The 20,300-nt window shown below is 44.6% G+C and overlaps 1 protein-coding gene across 1 annotated transcript in view; it reads left to right on the forward strand.

The window, feature by feature from the left end:
• Positions 1-20,300, forward strand: part of MAP6 (microtubule associated protein 6) — a 76,995-nt gene that overhangs the window by 46,952 nt on the left and 9,743 nt on the right. Inside the window, exons 2-3 of the mRNA XM_006133575.3 lie at positions 8,976-9,189; positions 11,026-11,222. Coding sequence (XP_006133637.2) covers positions 8,976-9,189; positions 11,026-11,222 — 411 coding nt within the window. The remainder of the gene's footprint in view (positions 1-8,975; positions 9,190-11,025; positions 11,223-20,300) is intronic.

A 20,300-nucleotide genomic window follows, 5' to 3' on the forward strand; every position in this document is an offset into this window, starting at 1 on the left:
ATTGAATCAACACTTTCTACACTACAAAATTTCTAAATCAGCAGGTTACAGAATTTACAAGAAATTTAAGCCTGAAGATATTTCATACAGCGCCAATGAGGTTAAGCAAAAGACACAACAAAGTAGAGCAGCTACATGTTTATCTATTTTTCTAGGTTGCAAAAACCCAGTGGTTCTTGCCAGCCATCAGACCGGGTAAGTGCCGCTCTTCTACCCCAAACCCCTCCTCACTGGCTCTGCTGCAATACCAGATGAGGTAGAGGAGAACCCCACCAGTCACTGGTTCCACTGCCATAGCCCCCTGAGAATCACCCCCCAGGATATGCTGGAAACCATGGCCAGGTCCCATTTCCCCTCCCTGAGTAGCTGCCAGGAGGGGAAGGCAGTCTGGCCGGCCAGGAGAGCCAGACAGCCCATCCCCTCCAGGAACAGCCAGCCAGTGGAATGGGCAGTGCAGCCCCGATCCCCTAGGAGGAACCACCAAGGCAGCACAACCCCAGCTCTGGTAACTTCCCCACACATGCCAGACTCCTGCCCTCAGCCCTCCCCCACCACCTTCCTCCCTCTGCTCTGAGTATTCTGCCCTTCATCCCCTATCTCATACATGCTCCACTCCTGCCCTGAGTCCTGCACCTCCTAGCCCCCTCCTCTGAGCCCCCCACACCTCCCTTCTCCCTGTCCTGACTGTTGCACCCCCCAAGACCTCATCCTAAGCCCCCGCAAGGACCTGAGCAATGTTGGGTAAATCCTCTAGTTTTAAATGCTTTCATTATGTCCCCTCATTCTAAACCAATGAATTACCTCTGTAATTTATCTGTTGTATAAATCAGGAGTCTGGAGCCAGATTCTGCCATCCTTAGTCACAGAGATCAGTCCTTTGCACTTCACTAGTTGCACAGAGCTGAATGGGGCTACTCCAACAGTAAGGAGCTACATATCATGGCTATGTCTACACTGGCAGCTTCTTGTGCAAGAACTGTTTTGCGGAGGAGTTCTTGCGCAAAAAGTCTTCCAGAAGAGCACGTCTGCACTGGCATGTGCTTTTGCGCAAAAGCATCCATGGCAGTGTGGATGCTCTCTTGCACAAGAAAGCTCTGATGGTCATTTTAACCATAGGGGCTTCTTGCACAAGAAATTCATGTTGTCTGTCTACACTGCCCTCTTGTGCAAGAGCTCTTGTGCAAGAGGGCTTATTCCTTGTGGGAAGAGGAATAACTCTTTGGCTGTGTCTACACTGGCAAGTTATTCCAGAAAATCAGCCGCTTTTCTGGAAAAACTTGCCTGCTGTCTACACTGGCCACTTGAATTTCCGGAAAAGCACTGACGATCTAATGTAAAATCATCAGTGCTTTTCCGGAAAAACTATGATGCTCCCGTTCGGGCAAAAGTCTTTTTCCAGAAAACTGTTCCGGAAAAGGGCCAGTGTAGACAGCACAGTAGTGTTTTCTGCAAAAAAGCTTTTTTGCGGAAAAGCGCATCTAGATTGGCCACGGACGCTTTTCCGCAAAAAGTGCTTTTCCAGAAAAGCGTCCTGCCAATCTAGACATGCTTTTCCGAAAATGCTTATAACAGAAAACTTTTCCATTAAAAGCATTTCCGGAAGATCATGCCAGTGTAGACGTAGCCAATTTGGTGCATCTAGACTGGCAAGATTTGCACAAAAGTGGCTGCTTTTGCACAAAAACTTGCCAGCTGTCTACACTGGCTGCTTGAATTTGCGCAAGAGCACTGACTTTGTAATGTACAAAATCAGCGCTTCTTGCGCAAATACTTTCACACTCCTGCTCGGGAAAAAGCCCTCTTGCACAAGAATACTTGCACAAGAGGGCCAGTGTAGACAGGGAAGAACTGTTTTGCGCAAAAACCCCAATGGCGAAAATGGCGATCAGGGCTTTCTTGTGCAAAATCGTGTCTAGATTGGCCACGGATGCTTTTGCGCAAAAGCACTTTTTGTGCAAAAGCATCTGTGCCAATCTAGATGCGCTTTTGCGGAAATACTTTTAACGGAAAAACTTTTCCGTTAAAAGTATTTCTGCAAAATCATGCCAGTCTAGATGCAGCATTCCAAAAGAAGCCCTGTTTTACAACGCTATACTGTAAATTTACTCGTGGAAGGACGCACGTGCAGTGTAGAGAGCAGGTACGTTTTTGCGCAAGAACGGTTGTTCTTGTGCAAGAAGCTGCCAGTGTAGATATAGCATGAGCAGCAGGATGGAGCAATTAATTTGTGCCAGTCTTTTTTGAAGCAACATTTATCATGTCTAATTGGTACTAAGTGGATTTTGCAAATGTTTCTTAAATCTTCACTAACACAATTGCCAAACATACTGCAGTAGTGTAGTCTGCAGCCATTAATGTTTGTCCCTGAATGCCAGGAAAGGTATTTCAGTTTCAATGTTAAAAAAGGGACTCATTTAAGGTGCTTTCTTTTAAACCTGAAACCATGTCTGAAGCAAAAGTGATGGAAGCAACGGACTTTATATTTTATCAGTGAATTGTCAGATTTGGGGTTCATTTCTGCTTTGATTTGAGGTTTCCTATTGTGCAACTTTCTGCCACTTTTATCAGTAGCATTTGATCTATGATACACAGCTTCTTTTTAGTAACAGACTAGTGCCAGCTGGGGTACGTCTAGACTGAAATGCTATTTTGGGACCAAGGAACGTGTCTGCTATTTCGAAATAATTTTCAAAATGACACACTGTTTCAGCATCCCTGTAAACCTTTTTCCACGAGAAATAAGGCATGTCTTGAATCATAGAATCATAGAATCATAGGACTGGAAGGGACCTCGAGAGGTCATCGAGTCCAGCCCCCCGCCCTCAAGGCAGGACCAAGCTCTGTCTATCTAACCTGTTCTTAAATATTTCCAGAGAGGGAGATTCCACCACCTCCCTTGGCAATTTATTCCAATATTTGACCACCCTGACAGTTAGGAATGTCCAATCTAAACCTCCCTTGCTGCACTTTAAGCCCATTACTCCTTGTCCTGTCCTCAGAAACCAAGAGGAACAAATTTTCTCCTTCCTCGTGACACCCTTTTGGATATTTGAAAACCGCTATCATGTCCTCCCTTAATCTTCTTTTTTCCAAACTAAACAAGCCCAGTTCATGAAGCCTGGCTTCATAGGTCATGTTCTCTAGACTGTTAATCATTCTTGTAGCTGAGGCCTAACTAGTGCAGAGTAGAGCGGAACTAGTGCAGAGTAGAGCACTTTATTTCTAAATTTGGTGCCATGTAGATGCACCAAATTTCAAAATAGCCTATTTCGAAATAAAATTGAACTAAGATACACAATTTGTGTTATGCAAATTGCATGTCCTATTTTGATTTTAGAGTACAGTGTAGACGTACCCTTAGATTGATAAATCAGGTAGTAAACCAAATATCTTGGTTAGGATAATACTATCTAAACCAGCTATTTACGTACAGCACACTGGTAGCAGTAGTAGTAGACTCCTATTTCCTATAGGCCGTCCACTAGAATGGACTGTAACACAGACTGAACCACAGGTTACATGTGCATGTTTTGTTCATCACATCTGTTTACAGATATGTTTGAAGTGTGTAGCATGGCATGAGTCACCACCACAGGAATTAGCTCTTCAGCTCTGGAGTGTCCCCTTTCAGCTGGTACCACTGCTACCTATTTTTCCTCCACCTCTGTGTGAGGACCCACATCCCTCCCAGACCATGGCATCCTCCCCTCTGGGCACTGCCCTATCCCACACTCTGGGGTCCTCGTCCTCTCAGAACCCCCAAACCCTTCTGCACACCTTGCCTGTGTCCTACTTCCAGTCTTCATCTAGCCCCTGCCTCAGGTGCAAACTGCAGTCTGAAATGGCCACTCATCATTGGCAAGGGGGTGTGGACCGGAAGCCTCCAACTTTCCTGGCAGCTTGGTCCCTCCTACTTCACATCTGGAGTAAGAGTGAGTTTGTGTCTTTCCTCCCCTCCAGGAGCCTTTATTTATACTGCCCTCAGCTGGGTCCTAATTTGGCTGATACCTGCCACAGCTGCTGGCTCCACAGCTCCACCACTCCAGCCCTCTCCTGGGCTGGGTTTTATCCCTTAAAGGGCCAGTGTGGGGCAGACACCCTGTCACAAAGTGATAAAATCCAAGGAGCACCAGGTTCTCATCTCAGTTACACTGGTATGGGTCTGGGAGCCTCCCTGGGTGTCAGTGGAGTCACTCCAGATTCACACTAGCTTAATTGACCATGGGAGCTCTCTCTTCAGGTGCAGAATTAACTGGATATCTGTAAAGGGTTCACCCTCTCTCAAGCACCCCCTTCTGTCCAAGAACATGTGTTCACAAGCTCCCACTCCTCTGACTAGCTCTGGGAGTGGAGGGCATCCCAGATGACCCTTCTTCTCTGGGACTTGGGACCAGACTTTTCTCCTACCCCCTGGAGTAGTACTGGGAGGATGGGGAGGGGTGAGAGAGAAGAGCCAGGCCTTTCCACCCCACTAGCTCTCTGCCCGGTACCCTGTAAATAGCAGTTGCCTGCTAAGTGTCCTTACTAGCCATTGCTACTTGCTCCCTAGGCCACTTTCTCAAGTGGCTGCTCCATCCTTGCCCTCTTTCAGGGCTTTATCCAAGTCCTCATTGCACCCTGTCCAGAGTCTTGCAATCCACCCTAGCTCACCACACCTGGTCTTCAGCTGGGTCTGCAATCCAGCCTACACACTACACTACACTACACTACACTACCCCTCCCCGCGTACGCCTACGCCTGCGCCTGCGCCTGCGCCTGCGCCTGCGCCTGCCCCTGCCCCTGCCCCTGCCCCTGCCCCTGCCCCTCCAAGGGTTTGCACGGTTTGAGCTCCAAAGAAGAACTACCAGGGCTTGGTCCAGCAGCTTCTTTATACCAGTTTACTGGGCCCTGATTGGCTGCAGCAGAAGCAGCCACTCTAGCTTGCCTGGAGGAGCTCTTCTCTGCTTTTTTCACTGGGGCAGGATGTGGCAAGGCTGCAAGCTTCCAGCAGGGGGATTTGGGCCTAGTGCACCCCATCACAATGTCCTCAGCTCATTGTGAGCAAACATAAACCTCTCTTGAAAGCCCTGTGGGCTGCAGCTTGAACTAGTATCACTCTGAACCAGTTAAACCTGACACTAGTAGACAATGGCCGCAAAAGCAGATGGAGATGGAAGAAATTAATGCTTTCCTGACTTTCTCCTGAGATGGCTGCCAGCACTAGCTCTGAGGTCGAGTTTAGCAGGTGTCTTACAGAGGTGTGTGTGTGCGTGTGTTGCGGGGTGGTATTTGGTTCCCCTTCACCTGCAGGATCCATTAACCCTCCTGGATGCTTCAGGGGGTAGTCGAGTTAGTCTGTTACAGAAAAAAACAATAGGTCTGGTATCATGAGCTTTCGTGGGCACAGCCCACTTCTCAAATCTGAAATACAAATGAAAATAACCACTATGAACCCAGCTGGCCAATAGCAGATCTCCCTGCAGAATGAGATCCCAAAGCCACTGGAGTCAGCAGATGGATGGCTATTGGCTTTCATGGATGTTGGCTCAGGCCCAGGGTAGCCTCCAGGCAGGTCAGAAAACTCACTAACCCCTATGTGGAGTATTACTCAGGGTCAGAGCCTGGTACTGTATGATGTGATTCACTGGTGTGCTGGTCATAGTACTCAAGTGTGCCTTCTGGGTCAAATCAAGTCCTTACTTGGTCAAACTCCTGTTGAGAGTGGTGGGAATTTTGCTGGAGCTGGAACTATGGGATTTGGCCTATTAGTGACTGTCTAATTCCACATATGCTGCTTTTATACCAGGGATGTCAGTGATTTTCAATTAGTTCTTTTCAGAGCTTTCTCACCTGTGCCCGAGACTGGATAAAGAATCAGGAGCGATATTTTTGGTAGCCTCCTGCCCCTCTTTCATCAAAAGAAATAGCCCCTTAAAAACAAACTCAGCAAAAGTGAGAGGAAAAATATGAACAAAAACTGTTGGGTTAATGCAGCCTGTGCGTACTGCGCCTGTTCTCTCTCACACATGCTCACTTCTGCCGTCCATCCCCGGCCTTTACTTTCACAAAGCCTGTTTGGGGCTAGGAGGTGGCTTTGCCACAAGCCCTGTGTCAGAGGCCCCGTGTGGTGTGATTAACACGCTGCTTCTCTCCCACATGGTCCAAGGGAGAAGTCACCAGCATGTTACCGTACTGCTGGCCCATCTGTGCTGGTTCTCAAGTTGTGGGAGAGGCAGGTGGAGTCAAGGCTCTGACTACTTTCCAGCCCTGCTTTCCCAATTTATGCCCACCTGTGCTGGAGATGGAGTAGTGGCTTTGGGGAGGCTATTGTCTCACTCCAGCAACACAAGCAGCTGGGTTTGGGGCGCAAGCAGGCATCTTTTGTCTTGGTCTTCTCTACTTGGAAGCATTACATGAGCTCCATCATGATATTAGATTGCAAGTCCCTCAAGACAAGAATCTCGGTGCTCCTGCCTGTTTGCAGGGTGCCTCACATACCTCTGGGGTAATATGAATATTAAATAGCAAATAGGGAACATTCTAAATTGCATCCACTTACTGCCAGGCTGGATCTGTGTCATTGCTCCAGGATCTGCTTCGATGGCACAACAAAGATGACAGGCATCCACAATAGTTCAAGTACATCACAAGGGGGCAAGTTGTTCTGAACAAAGCCTCAGTTTTGTTTAATGTTGGCCACACACAGGCTTTAACCTGAAACAAAATACAGAATTTCCTCAGATCAATATGTGGAAGAAAACGGGCACAACCATATATACCAAAGTGATACAATCAAAAAAATAACACTTTGGTATATATGGTTGTGCCAATTTTCTTCCACATATTGATCTGAGGAAGTGGGTCTGGCCCGCGAACGCTCATCATCTAATAAATCATCTTGTTAGTCTTTAAAGTGCTACATAGTCCTGCATTTTGTTTCAGCTAGACCAGACTAACACAGCTGCATCTCTATTGCTTTAACCTGGTTACACTTTACATGTTTTGACACTGCAAGCTGGTTTGAAGCGTAGCTGGAGCCTTGTTGCCCTAGGACACAAAGTAGGCGAGGTCCATACCTTTTGGTGGGAGGGACGAGCTTCTGAGCTACACAGAGCACTTCCTCACATGTGGAGAAGGTAGGTGGAGAGTCCTAGGTACCTACAACATCGGACCAATTCTTAAGCATAAGGAGTTCACGCGTGCTGTAGGATACCACTTAAAAGGAAATGGGTAATTAACACCCCTGCAGAGGGTTATCAGGCACCAGGACATGTTTACTGAGCTGGGTCTACACTAAAAAATGCTGCAAATGGATGTGCAAGTGGCAGGTTTGTTAAAAATTAAATTACTAATAACTGGGAGCTTTTGCCAGAGACAAAGATGGCTCATAGCACCCACAGAGATATAGCACCTACAAGAGGCATAGGACTGTATGCACGCAGGGGTTAATTTCCTTCAAGAGTCTTAGAAACAGACGCAGGCTGTGCTATGTGGGTGAAATTTACCCCTGTGCAGAGAGTTATGGCACCTCCAACATCCTACTTGAACCCCTGACACATAAGCGATGCATAGTTCTTGTGCTGGCTCCCTGAACGCAGGTGAATTTCATCCTAGGAGATGTCATAGCCTAGGGTTTCAATTTTATGTTTCCTGCAGCTGGTCAGGCAATGCTTCTCCTTTATTCCAGAACACAATTTTGATGAAAAAAAATTAAAAAGTTTTGTTTACAACTGAAAAAGCTGGGTTTTTTGGTTGGGCGGTGAAAACAAAACAATTTTTTTTGTTTTTCTCCCAAAAATCCCTTTTAAAAATAGAAATAGATTACTTTTTCTTTCTGATTTATCAAAAAGCTATTTCCTCACTGGTAAAAGTTTTGGTGGAAAATGTTTCACTAGCTGTAGTGTTTGTCTTCAGGGGCTAATGAAGAGGAGAAGCAGAGATGTAGCTACATTGTGTGGTACACATTGCAATGGGTTTGCTTGAGTGAATCCCCCCAAAACCATAGTTGATATTGTGCTATAGATGTACTGTAGAAGGAATGAACTAAAAAGGGTTTTAATGTATACACTGTGGTGCAATATAGAAAAATGGTGCAATACAATCCCAAGGTGAGTGGTGACTAGAAAATATTAGATTTTTTTGCATTTTGCACTCACCTAGTTATCTCTCAGACAGGTAAGTTCACTGACAACAAAACTTATGTGCTGAGATGGGAAACCAAAAGTTTACTGCGACATCTGCTAAATTTGCACATTCCTTTTTTATATATTAGTTTATCATAAGAATAAATGTGTGCAAGAGTCAGGAATCTCTTCTTGGGCTCTGTAGTGCATAGATGAAGCAACACAGACTTAAGGGGTACATCTGCAGCCAAGTTTTTATAGAGCTCAGCTATTTGCAAACCTAAATTAAGTGGTAGATTTTTAGCCCCACTCCCAGCAGTGGCTTTTGAATTTAAGGATACGTCTACACAGCAACATTACTTTGAAATAACTAGCGTTATTTCTAAATAACTTAGTCCACATCTACACAGCAAGCAGTTATTTTGTAATAGTGTTGAAATACTGTCAAGCTGGAGGACTTTTACTCCGACTCCTGTAACCTCATTGTATGAGGAGTAAGGGAAGTCGGAGGAAGAGTGCTCTATTTCGAAATAAGTGCTGTGTAGACATTCCCAATTTCAAAATAAGCTATTTTAAAATAAACTACGCAATTGATGTAGCTCAATTTGTGTAGCTTATTTCGAGGTAAGCCCTGCTGTGCAGACGCACCCAAAGAGGCCAGATCTGAATGGGAATTTCCCATTTTACTTCAATATGCAATGGATCAGACCCAACAGGAGTTGCTGCATGCTGAGTACTGTCATACCTAGCCCCACAATTATCCATCAGGGGAAGAGCTATCCAGTGGAGATGTCTGCTAAGAAAGGAAATCAATCTATCCACCCATTTTCCTGTTGCTTTAATTTCTGTCTCCTGTTTCTTTTTGAACCCTAGAAATGAATTCAGACCTTGGGTAGATGTCAACAGAGTCAAACTTATAAAATCGAAGACCCAGTACAAGCCCCCGGATGAGAAAGTGAGCCATGTAACCAGTTACAGCTCTCAATTCAAGGGAGAACCCAACAAGCCTGCGCCACCTGACAACAAATTCATCGATCGCAGGAGGATACGCAGCCTTTATAGTGAGCCTTTCCAAGAATCTTCAAAGGTGAGAAATACAGTGTAAGGGACACGGGCCAGGAGGTGTTTGCTGCAAGGTATGGCTATGAAGACTTCACTGCACTGCCTAGTTTCATTCCACTTCCCAGGATTTATTCATTTCTGGCCAGGCATCTTTCTAGGAATCATTCTCTGGCAATTCAAAAGCACGGGGCTGAATCTTTAGTTGGTGTAGATTGGCATGACTGCATTGAAGTCAGCGGTGTGACACTGAATTACAACAGATGCCTGATCTGGCCCCAAGACAATGTCTTTGCATTCATGTTTCCGTGATCTCTCGTGCAGAATCTCATTACTTGCTAAACACACAGCTACAAATGCATTACCTTCTTTTATTTCACCCCAGTAGCGAAGGGCCAGTTCCTCAATTGGTGTAAATGGATGACTTCCGTGAAGCTACACTCATGCACAGCAACCAAGGACAGGCCTGCTGATAGGGAGTATAAAGGGGGCAATTGCCCAAAGGGGCCCGGGGCTACCGGCTGCAGCTACTGCGGCAGTGGCCAGAGTTCCAGGTCCTTTAAATTGCTGCCCGAGGCTGTGCTGTGTGCTCTGTGTAGCTCTGAGGGCTAGGGGGGCCATGCTGTGCTCTGGGTGGCACAGAGACCTGACTGCCCCTGATCCCGCCCCACTGCTTTCGCCTGAGGACCTGCGCCTTCTGGAAGCATGGAGCTGCCCCCCCCCCCCCCACACACACACACCTCGCCCAGAGGGGTAGCGCAGGTCGTCAGCTCCCCTGGCCAAGGATGGCCCTCTAAATCCATCTGGAATTTTTCCTTCATCCCAAAGTTTGGAGCTGTGCAGGTATTCAAGGTATTGTTTGGGCCTTATATAAAGAGAACAAGGGAAGGCGGAAAGGGCACATGGGAAATTTTGCCTCCTGTGGGCTTCTGAAACCCACCCCCCCAAAGCTGGGGAGAGAGAACGGGCTGGGTTCGGGATTTTGCTTCACACCATTGCCAGACATCAGTCCCGCTCCACGCTTGGTGCTGCTGTTTCTTGTGGCAGCAGATGAGCCCCACCCAGCCCAATATGTTTTTCCTCCATTTCCTCAACCTGAGAACAGAGCAGGGTAAGGGGCTCTCCCTTAGCCCTCCTAGGCTGCGGCTGTGGTATAGAACTTCTGGAGCATCCAGTGGGGAGCCTGAGACTCCTCTTCCCCTTTGTGCTGGAGCCCAAAGAAAGGTAATTCCTCATGAGATTGCAAAGCCACTCCCCAAATCAGCCAGTAACGGGGGTGACAAAATATGTGCCCTGCCTACAGTAATGGATGGGATGTCCTGGCATCCCTCTGGCTTTCCTTCAAACACTGGGGAGCCCAGCATATAACACCAAAGAGTTCCTTTTGCTAGGCTGACCCTATTCACGGGGTTGCAGAAGATTGACAGCTGTTTTCCGTGGTGGTGCCTAGTCAGCCTCATGCATTACAGACATTAGAATGAGAAGTTGGACGGCATCCTTAAGCAAAGCAAGTAACATGTATATCTCCTCTGATATCTCAGGCCACATAATCAGCTGGTGTAAATCAGTGCAGCTCCATTGACGTCAGTGGTGCTATGTCAATTTATCTTATGCAAGAGGGTCTGGCATGTTGTCCTTGGATGGCATTAAACCCAACACTTGACTTAGGGCTTGTGTACACACAGACTTAGTGTGCTGCAAGCTGAGGTGTATATCAAAGTCGCTGTGTATACAAGCTCTTACACAGGGAATAATGTATAAACAAATATTGCCTTCTCTTTGATGCTTTTTCCTTCTAAATCCTGTTTTTCTACCTTTTCCTGTGTGTTTCTGTGTTGGCGGTTTGTATGTTACGTCCATCCAGGTGGAGAAGCGTAGTGTTCAGCCTTCCAAACCAAAAAAGACAACAACGAGCCATAAACCACTGAAAAAGGCCAAAGACAAGCAGATTACATCTGGCCGGGCTGCCAAGAAAAAGACTGCAGAGAGCTCCAGCGGGACAAAGCCAGAGGACAAGGAGAAAAGTAAAGAGATGAACAATAAATTGGCTGAGGCTAAAGAGTAAATTTCATTGCACTTTTCTCTCTTTCTTTTTTTTCTTTCATTAAATAAAGGCCACAAAATTAATTAGAGGCTTCTAATCTGCTTTTGTTCTGATTGTATTAGAAGCTTTTATGTTTTATTTCCAAGGAGGATTAGGAATCCTCATTTCAGAGGTCAGGTTTTCTGCTTTGCCTGCACGACACAGAGCTACACAGAATGATGGGGAGAGGATGAGGCTGGAATGCACAGAGGATTGTAGATTGCAATGGTTTTCAATTAATTGTGCACTGCAAATGTATTAAAAGGCATGGCTCTTTCCTTGGGCCTGAACCTCCAGTGCTTAAATTGCATAAAGCTGCCATTTGTTCCGCTAGTGCAGGGAAGGGGCTCAGTTTTGTTCCCAGGATCTGATCCCATGAGCCTGAGTGCCTGTCGGGGGTTCTGAGCTCTGTCTACATCTAGTGGCATCAACAGAACAGAAGTAGTGCTCAATATCTTGTGGGATTAGGCCCTATAAACCTGACATAACTCAGTGGAGTCATTCCAGATTCATAGTTGTTCTCAGAGACATCAATGGGTATTTGGCCAAAGGAAAGGATGAAAGATACTGGGTTAGATCTTCAACTAGTATAGATGGACCATGCCCATTTACATCAGCTCAAGATCTGGCCCCGTGTTGCAGCAGAATGGAAAGTGAAGTCAGGCACAGAAAGAGTCCAGCTGGTTGCAAAGATTTCTTGAATGGGCTTCAGGTCAGACTCTGCAGGTTGTTCTTCCCTATCATTTTTCAAGATCTGCATCTTTTTTATTATTTTTTATTTGTTTTGGATCTTGGTCTGATTCCTATGTTTTTCGGATGCAGATGGCTATTGTGTGCAACTGGAGTAGGAGCAAGTTTCAGGAATGGATCCAGTTTGCAAACATGACTTTTTCTAGGTAGAATGGAACTTGCAAGTCACCATTGTTAGCTCTGGCAAACTGCTAGAAAATTGTCCCAAACACAATAGTTTTAAATATACAAACACGTTAAGTCATGGCTGCTCATAATTGTGCGAATGGGACCATGATCCAGTTATTGAGAGCCATTACCTCCAACTTGGCCAAATCCCTGGGGTCTCAACTCAAATGTTTATTGTGCCTTTACTCTGCTAAAGTCCCACTAATGTCAGTGTGACTCAGTAAACACAGAAGGCCTCTTTCTCAGCTGGTGTCAATTGCACAGCTCTGTTGAAATCAATGGAACTGTATCGATTTACACCAGCTCCAGGTCTGGCCAGCGTGCCCATCTCAGGATTCAGCTGACAGATTTGGTAGCTTACAGAGCAAAGCACCTTTCAGGGTCTGGTTTCTGTTTGACAAAACTGATCCACCTGGTAATAAACCCACCAAGCAGCTATAGAAATCAGGACTGATTGGCCTGGATTAATCCTTTTTGCTATAGCTCAATCCAAGTTGCAAATTTAATTAGGCAAAAGCAACTGGGGAAGATGTAAGGTGAGCGCTCCAGAACCATCTTGCTGCAGCGGTATTTGAAAAGGGAATTCTCGCTTCTAGCATGTATTAGATGTGAATTAAATACTTGCAAGACTTTTTTTCTGGGGGGTGGTGATTTCACTGGTCAGAATCTAAATGTTTTGTCATTTGGTATGTCTGAAAAAGGGTGCCACGATGGGAGGGTAAAAGAAGGTTTATAAAGATTAGGGAAGTTCTATGCTATGTGACTAGCGAACAGTGTTGGCCTGAATAATGAATACATACATAGAGTGTGTTGTGTGATATGTCCTGTTTGCCTTGTGCTAACAGACTAAAACTTTTGAGTAGAAGTAAGTGTGATGTTCTTAATTCAGTGCTGTATTTCCAAGTTTAGCTGTGTTAGAACTGTATAGTATGAGATAGCCAGGATGTTTATGTGGAAAAAAAACCCTCTCTTTCTATATATATTTATGCTTCCAATGTTTAGGAGGAAACCAGGGAAATCCTCCAGGAAGTAAAACTGTGGAACTCTTTGTGAATGTAATGCATTTTTGACATGCATGCTTCACAGAGAACCTCACTGAACCGTCTATAATGATCGTCGCTAGTCTGAGAGCTCAGACATCGAGTGGATGTTGTGCAACAGCAAACCTCAGTTTTGTTTGTAACTAGTGCAGGGTAGCTCAGCAAAGGGCTGCACTGAACTCATGAAATATAAAGTCTCAGAGGGGTAGCTGTGTTAGTCTGCAACTTTAAAAACAACTTTTAAAAAAACAAGTACTCCTGTGGCACCTCAGGGTGCATCAGAATAAGACACTATTCTGACAGATCCCTTGACCCTCATGGAACAAGAGTTACAGGGAATAGCATGCCGGCTATTTTGGTAAACAACAGTAGCGTTTAAAGATGCGGCATTGCTATTTAGGGATACTTCCAGTATCCCAAAATAGCTCCGCAGTCTAGACATACCCTTAGAGACTAACAGAAATCTACATATGGTATCATAAGCTGTTGCGGGCACCTCAAGATCATCTCATCTGAAGAAGTGGGTTTTGCCCACGACAGCTCATGATAGCATACGTAGATTTTTGTTAGTCTCTAAGGTGCCACAGGACTACTTGTTGGTTTTTTAAGTTGTTCACTGAAGATAATGCAGCTCACTGTTCCATGGATGTTTGTTAACCTTCTGGAGAGCGCTGAGCCTCAAAGACTCTGTGATTCTTGACATGTCAACAGATGCCTCCATTCACCTTTACACTTCTCAGGCCTTGTCTACACTGACAAGTTTACAGCTGTGCTGCTGCCAGAATACTCATGTAACTATATTCTGCCAATGGGAAAGAGTTCTCCCATTGACATTAAATGCAGCTGTGACAGGCGGTAGCTATGTCAGCAGAAGAGCATCTCCTGCCAACTTAGCACCATGCACAGGAGCTCTTTTGCCAGCAAAACTTATATCCCTCAAGGAGGTGTGTTTTTCACACCCCCGAGCAACAAAAGTTTTGACAACGTAAGTGCTAGTGTAGACATGACCTCAGATACACACCTTCTTATCTCAGGTAGAGGATAGTAACAGTTAAGATGATGAAGCATCAGAGCAGTTAGACAATGTCCATAAAGGGTGAAAGTTGTTTACGGTAGGTAGAAACACTGACTTCTTCACATGTGAGAAAGATTGTATTCATTCACTGCAGAGGATCATACGTTTTTGCCCATTTGCATCCGTATTAATGCTTCACTAAGTGCCAAGTCCACTGGAAGTCAGTGAGACTAAAATACAGTCCTAAAAGGTTTAACAGTAAGCCCCTTGAATAGGCCCAAGTTTGTCTCTAGATGTGCATGCCATTCAGGGTCTCGGACATGCATCCAAGTGCATAGTTGGCCCAGTGATTAGTACTAGGAGGTATAATAAAATCAGGTCTTTGAGCCAAATTCTTCATTCAGTCGCACTCCATGCTAGCCCACTGATGTCAGCAGAGTTACATGCGGTGTATCTGAGCACAGAATTTTGTCCTGCGGGCCTCATCTTGCCTTAGTCTATGATAAAACGCTTACCAATTTCAGACGTGTGCATGGATTCAGGACAACGTATAGTCCTCTGCCTGCTTTCTCATTGCTCAGACATAATACCCATACAGTGAATTTAACATTGGTCAGAAATCTGTGCTGATTCAAGGTCACTTTGGGTGCTAAGCTGGTCACTTTCATTTGGCAAGCATTTATTCTCTGGTTTTGGGTTTTCAATTGCCATAAAGGCAGTTATTTTTTCATTGCCAACTTGTAATGTGTTTTGCTTCCTTGGTTCAAAAGTGTTTGCTTTATCTTTGTGAGAATTCCTATGGCTCTCTTTGACCTCCTGCTTTCTTATTTTCACTGTGTCTTCTTATTGTGTTGTCACTCCCTTTTGCAAGATGGTGCTAAATGCCAATGGGCTTCTTTTTCTGACTGCTTTGCAAATCCACCATCTGCTTCCTCATCTGCAATGTTTCTGTTGTGAATACATGATGCCCATGATTCCCATGTACTCATGCCTCTTGGAGGCAGATAGGAAGTGTCTAATTACTATTTTGTGGCCTGGGCTTTGGTTGCGTATCACAAATTGTCTCTGTAATGTGTTGAGCACACCACCTCTTGGTGCTACTTCATTCTTGCTGTTAGTATGAGAATGACAAAAAAAAGGATTAATGTATAGCCAATTGATTGTGACGTGCTTGTGATCTTTGCTTGCTCAAAGGGTTTTTTTCAATGACAAATAAATGCTGAAGATGAATACCACCTTCTTGATCTTGTTTTCTCACTAAGAAGCACAACCAAATAAGAGAAGCAAGCCCCCTTTCCAATGTTACCTCAGGAGAGCCAAGCTGAGTTTCGTGTTGCAGAAATAACAGTGAAATGTATCAGAGGAGTAGCTGTGTTAGTCTGAATCTGCATAAACAACGAGAAGTCCTGTGGCACCTTATAACGGATTTATTGGAGCATAAGCTTTTGTGGGCAAAGACCCACTTCGTCAGATGCATGTAGTGGAAATTCCAAAGGCAGGTATAAATATACAGGCACATGAAAAGAAAGGAGTACCAATCAAGAGGAAGGCCAGAGATAACGAGGTGAATTCAGTCAGGGAGGATGTGGCCTGCTTCTAGCAGCTTCTAGATGCTGCAATCTGGCTCTTTTCAGATGGCTGCTTAAGTCCCGTGAGCAAGAACTGAGAGCTACATATTGGCAGAGTTGAAGATGGACAGTGACATCATGTGAACAGAGCAGATAGGGTTTGTAATTGGTGCTTAGTTGAACACAGGGCTCCTGCTCTGTGTCCATGTGCAGGAGGCTACTGGGTAAGATTCACTGTTCAGATCACAGTCAGCCAAGCCACAGAAACATGTCCCTATGTAGAGGAGAAGAACTCCTCCCAAGAGCGTGATGGTTGAGTTATTAGCATTTGTAGTTGGCATTCACTTAATACCTATTGAAGTGAATTGGGAGTCTTTCCATTGTCATCAGTGGATTTGGATCAGGTCCTCTGACATGATCATATAACATGAAAGCTACTCAGTGGTGACATATCAATGGCACATCCACAACCACAAACCTGGAAACTCAGAATTCTACTCTCAACATCAGTGCTTGAGTCCTATCTGGCCTATGCATTGGGAAGGAATAGTGCACACTCATAAGCTGGTCCATATAGACAGATGACCAGCAACAGGAGGGTTTATATGATGCCAAACTAATGATTGATCTGGGTCCAAAAACTCCTTGCTGGGGAAATAGTGAAGATGTTTTCTTAACTTTTTTCAGTGGCAATTAAGCTACAAAAGGGACAAAATACATGTACAAACAAGCACGTTTATATTGGATACATGATGGAGGACAACTGGTCTTATTTTGAGCTGTGGATGGGAATCCAGGACTCCTGGGTTCAGTTTCTGTATGCCACTGATTTTCTCTAGAAGACCATGGGCAAGTTGCAGATTAATTGCTTTGTGCCTCAGTTTGCCCATGTAAAGTTTATAATACCCAACCACCAAGATGTTCTTCTGGAGCTTAATTAACTGAATATGAAGCACTTAAGCACCTTGAATGAAAGTTTCTGTGTAAATGCAAAGTATTGGTGTAGATGGTAATGTAGATGTGGTTACTAGCTGGAAAAAGATGAAGGTTGGTAGGTGGATAATGATATTTTAGCTTCAGGTAGTGAACTGCCAGAGAATTTAATTCAGTTATTTTATCTAGCTCTGTAAGATTCTGCACTGAATATTACCTCTATTCACATTTCCTCTTTTAATGAATGTTAGGTTAACACACCAGGCCCTGGTCTACACTAGGGAGTTATTTTGAAATATTCCCCCCACCCCCATTGTTTGAAACACTAAGCAGAGCATCCACACTACCAAGCCCATTATTTGAAATCAGTATTCCTGCTTTCCTTGGGGAATAAGCTTATTTTGAAATAGTTATTTTGGGAGTTATTATGTCAAATGTAGTTATTTCAAAATAATTTCCTAGTACAGGCATGATAGCTTCTCAAATGGATAAAATCATATGTCCGTGGGCCAGATTTGTGGTTTTGACATATCTCCATTTACTTCAGTGGGGTTATGCCCATTCACACTAGCTAAGAAACTGGACCAGGTAAAAATATTGACATTACATAGTGTTAGGAGAATGTGAAGTAAATAAAGTAAAAAATAAATAACAGTTTTGTTTCTGGCCTTGCTTTTAATTACTTCACATTCTTCTAACATTCCACACTCTGTTTTTTGCTGGTATTTACTTCATATTCTCCTAAGATACAGTATGTACTACCAGATTTCACACCTATGCTTAGTCTATAAACAACCTGCTAAATATGTCCCCTTTCCATTAAGTGCTGAAACACCGTGTTCTAGCTTCCGCAACATCCACAGACACACCCATACCAATTTGTGTTCAACCATAACAATCAGATTGTCTTAAAACATTTCAATTTTTCCAAGCATGTCACAGTCATAGCTCTAATTTCCCAGAGCATTTTTGCACCCAACAAAAACTGGTAGATAGGGAAAACATGTGTCATTGAGAGTATGCATTTTGGATATATTTGTAATTGTGGGGAAAAAATCAGAATTGTTTTCATAAATCTAGTATTTATGCACCCTGACCTGACCTATCACATGATCACTAAGCACCTCTTCTTAGCATTCCAACAAGAACATGGAGAAAACCATGCTTGGTGCTGGAAAACATGACACAGAATTTGCTGTGAATCTCAAACACTACATATATGCCAGATACAATTTCAAGAGACTGTGTGGCCTAGTGAACCAAAGATAGGCTTAAACACCAGGGGCCCTTAGGAGTCAATTCCTGTTCTGCCTCTGACTCGTTGTGTAGCACCAAACAGCTCACTTGCTAACACAAGTGTTGTTACAAAACTTTAGGACACATGTTACTTAAAAAGGGATATCATGTTTTGTAGCTGACTTAAAATGTGGAGATGCTCACTAGAATGAACACAGTGTTGGATATGACCTTAGGGGAGAAAAGGTCCAAAAATATTGAAATGTATTACTGAAAACTACCCATGGTCAACTTTAATTCATGACATCCTCAGAAACCGAACATCTGAGGTTGGCTTCAGCTACCAATAGCTGGTCAGTCAGCAAATGAACAAATTGGTTAAATCTGACAAAATACACAAGATTTTTCTTCACAGTTGCGAAGATTTTAGATTTCACAGTTGGCTGAGATGTGGCTTTGGACTGAGATATACCAAATTGTCAATCTAAATCTCTAGATCATCTTTGAAAATCTCAAATGATTAAACTATCATTCCCAACTCCTTACTGTTAAGGTCAACGTAAGTCAAGCCTATATGAGTATCTCAGTGGTTTTCGTGCCACCCACAGATAAGTCCTGTCTTTAGTGTCCCAGTAGCGTAGGCATTAGGCCATATTGTGTCATCTGCCTTTGCCAAAGGCAACAGGATTGTCAAGGCACATCTCTGTCATTGCTGATGTTTCCAAGTGTCCTAGAAATAACTGTGTTCTTCTTTCAACAACTACAGCACCAGGAACTAAAGAACTATACTGGGACAAGAAATGTTTCTTAAATGTGGACTTGAATATATGCTAGCATTCAGTGTTAAGAATGTAATCCTCAGTGCTATAGCAAAATAGCTTCCAGATGTCAGACTTCAGCCAGATCTTGGTCACCTATCTGCAGTAGCTACTTGGTAAGTCTGATTTAATTATGGGTTTAAGGGCCCAATCTTACAAGCCCTTACTCATGTGAGTAAATCTAGTGAACCTGCTAGGATTACTCAGATGAATAAAGGTTTGCAGGAAGGGGTGTTGTTGTCTGTTGTCTGATGACTTGTGATTCACTGTGAAGTGTGGAGATTTCTTGTAAACAACATGGATTTCTGTTGCGGGCTGGCTGTTGAAAAGCTACATGCCTAGTGAACCTCTGAATGGAGGAAACATGAATGGAGGAGATGTGCCACTGGTGACAAACTTGTGCTTGGACTGAAAAGACCTTTGGGCTTCTTGAATGCCAGCTTGCTCTGTGTAGAGGGTGCTGCATAAAGTGAGCTACAGGATGGAAATGTCCATACTCCCTCAGAAGACAGTGGCTAAGGCAAAGAAAGTAAATATAAGCAAGAGCTGGAAGGAATGTTTGCCAGCCAATACAACATTCATTTCCAATAAATGTGTGCTGACGTTTGAAACCGCTTTGTTATCATCGTGGTATTCCATGATCTCCCACCTGTGTTGGCTTTTAGAGCACGTTGCCTGAAGTCGTGTAGGATCCCGTTGTGTAGCAGTGATCTTTCTTCATGCCTCCCTGGGCTTGCAAGACTTAGTTGCAGGGGATGTGCGTGTTGCCTTGCTCCATTCAGCCAGGGTAGGCCCCTTGCCCATACACTGAAACTCACTGAGGGTACGTCTACACTACAGCGCTAGTTCGAACTAACTTAGTTCGAATTAGTTAATTCGAACTAAGCTAGTTCGAACTAACGCATCTAGAACTAAAAACTAGTTCGAACTAGCGTTTTGCTAGTTCGAACTAGTAAGTCCACATTGAGTGGACTCTGAACAGGGCTTAATGATGGCCGGAAGCAGTGCCGGCAGGGCATAAAAGGAGGACTTAGAGCATGGAGATACTGTCTCAGGCTAGCCGAGGGCTGCGCTTAAAGGGTCCCGACCCCCACCCCGGACACACAGTTCTAAGGGGTGCCCCGCTTGCAAAGAAGTTCTGGCTTGGAGTGCCCTGAGTGCCCACACTGGGCACATCACACCACTCGGCCATCAGCCCGGCTGCACTTGCCGCAGGCTGCCATCTGGGGAGAGGGAGTAATTGGGGGGCTGCAGGAGAGCTTCCACCCCCAGAAGCCCGCAGAGCCAGCCCAGTCCTCCCCATCGGGGGCTCGTACCCCATTCCTCCCTCACCTCCTTCCACTTGCCCTTCCCTAGCCCCCCTTCTTATTGATGTACAAAATAAAGATAACGTTTCTTCCAACATTGACTCTGTCTTTATTGAACAAAACTGGGGGAGACTGGGAAAAGGAGGTGGGAGAGGGGAAGAGAAAGGCTGGGAGAGGGGAGGGCAACTAACATGATCAGGGGTTGGGAACAGGTCCCAGAT

Source organism: Pelodiscus sinensis, chromosome 1 (genome assembly GCF_049634645.1).
Source record: "Pelodiscus sinensis isolate JC-2024 chromosome 1, ASM4963464v1, whole genome shotgun sequence".
Lineage (NCBI taxonomy): Eukaryota > Metazoa > Chordata > Testudines > Trionychidae > Pelodiscus > Pelodiscus sinensis.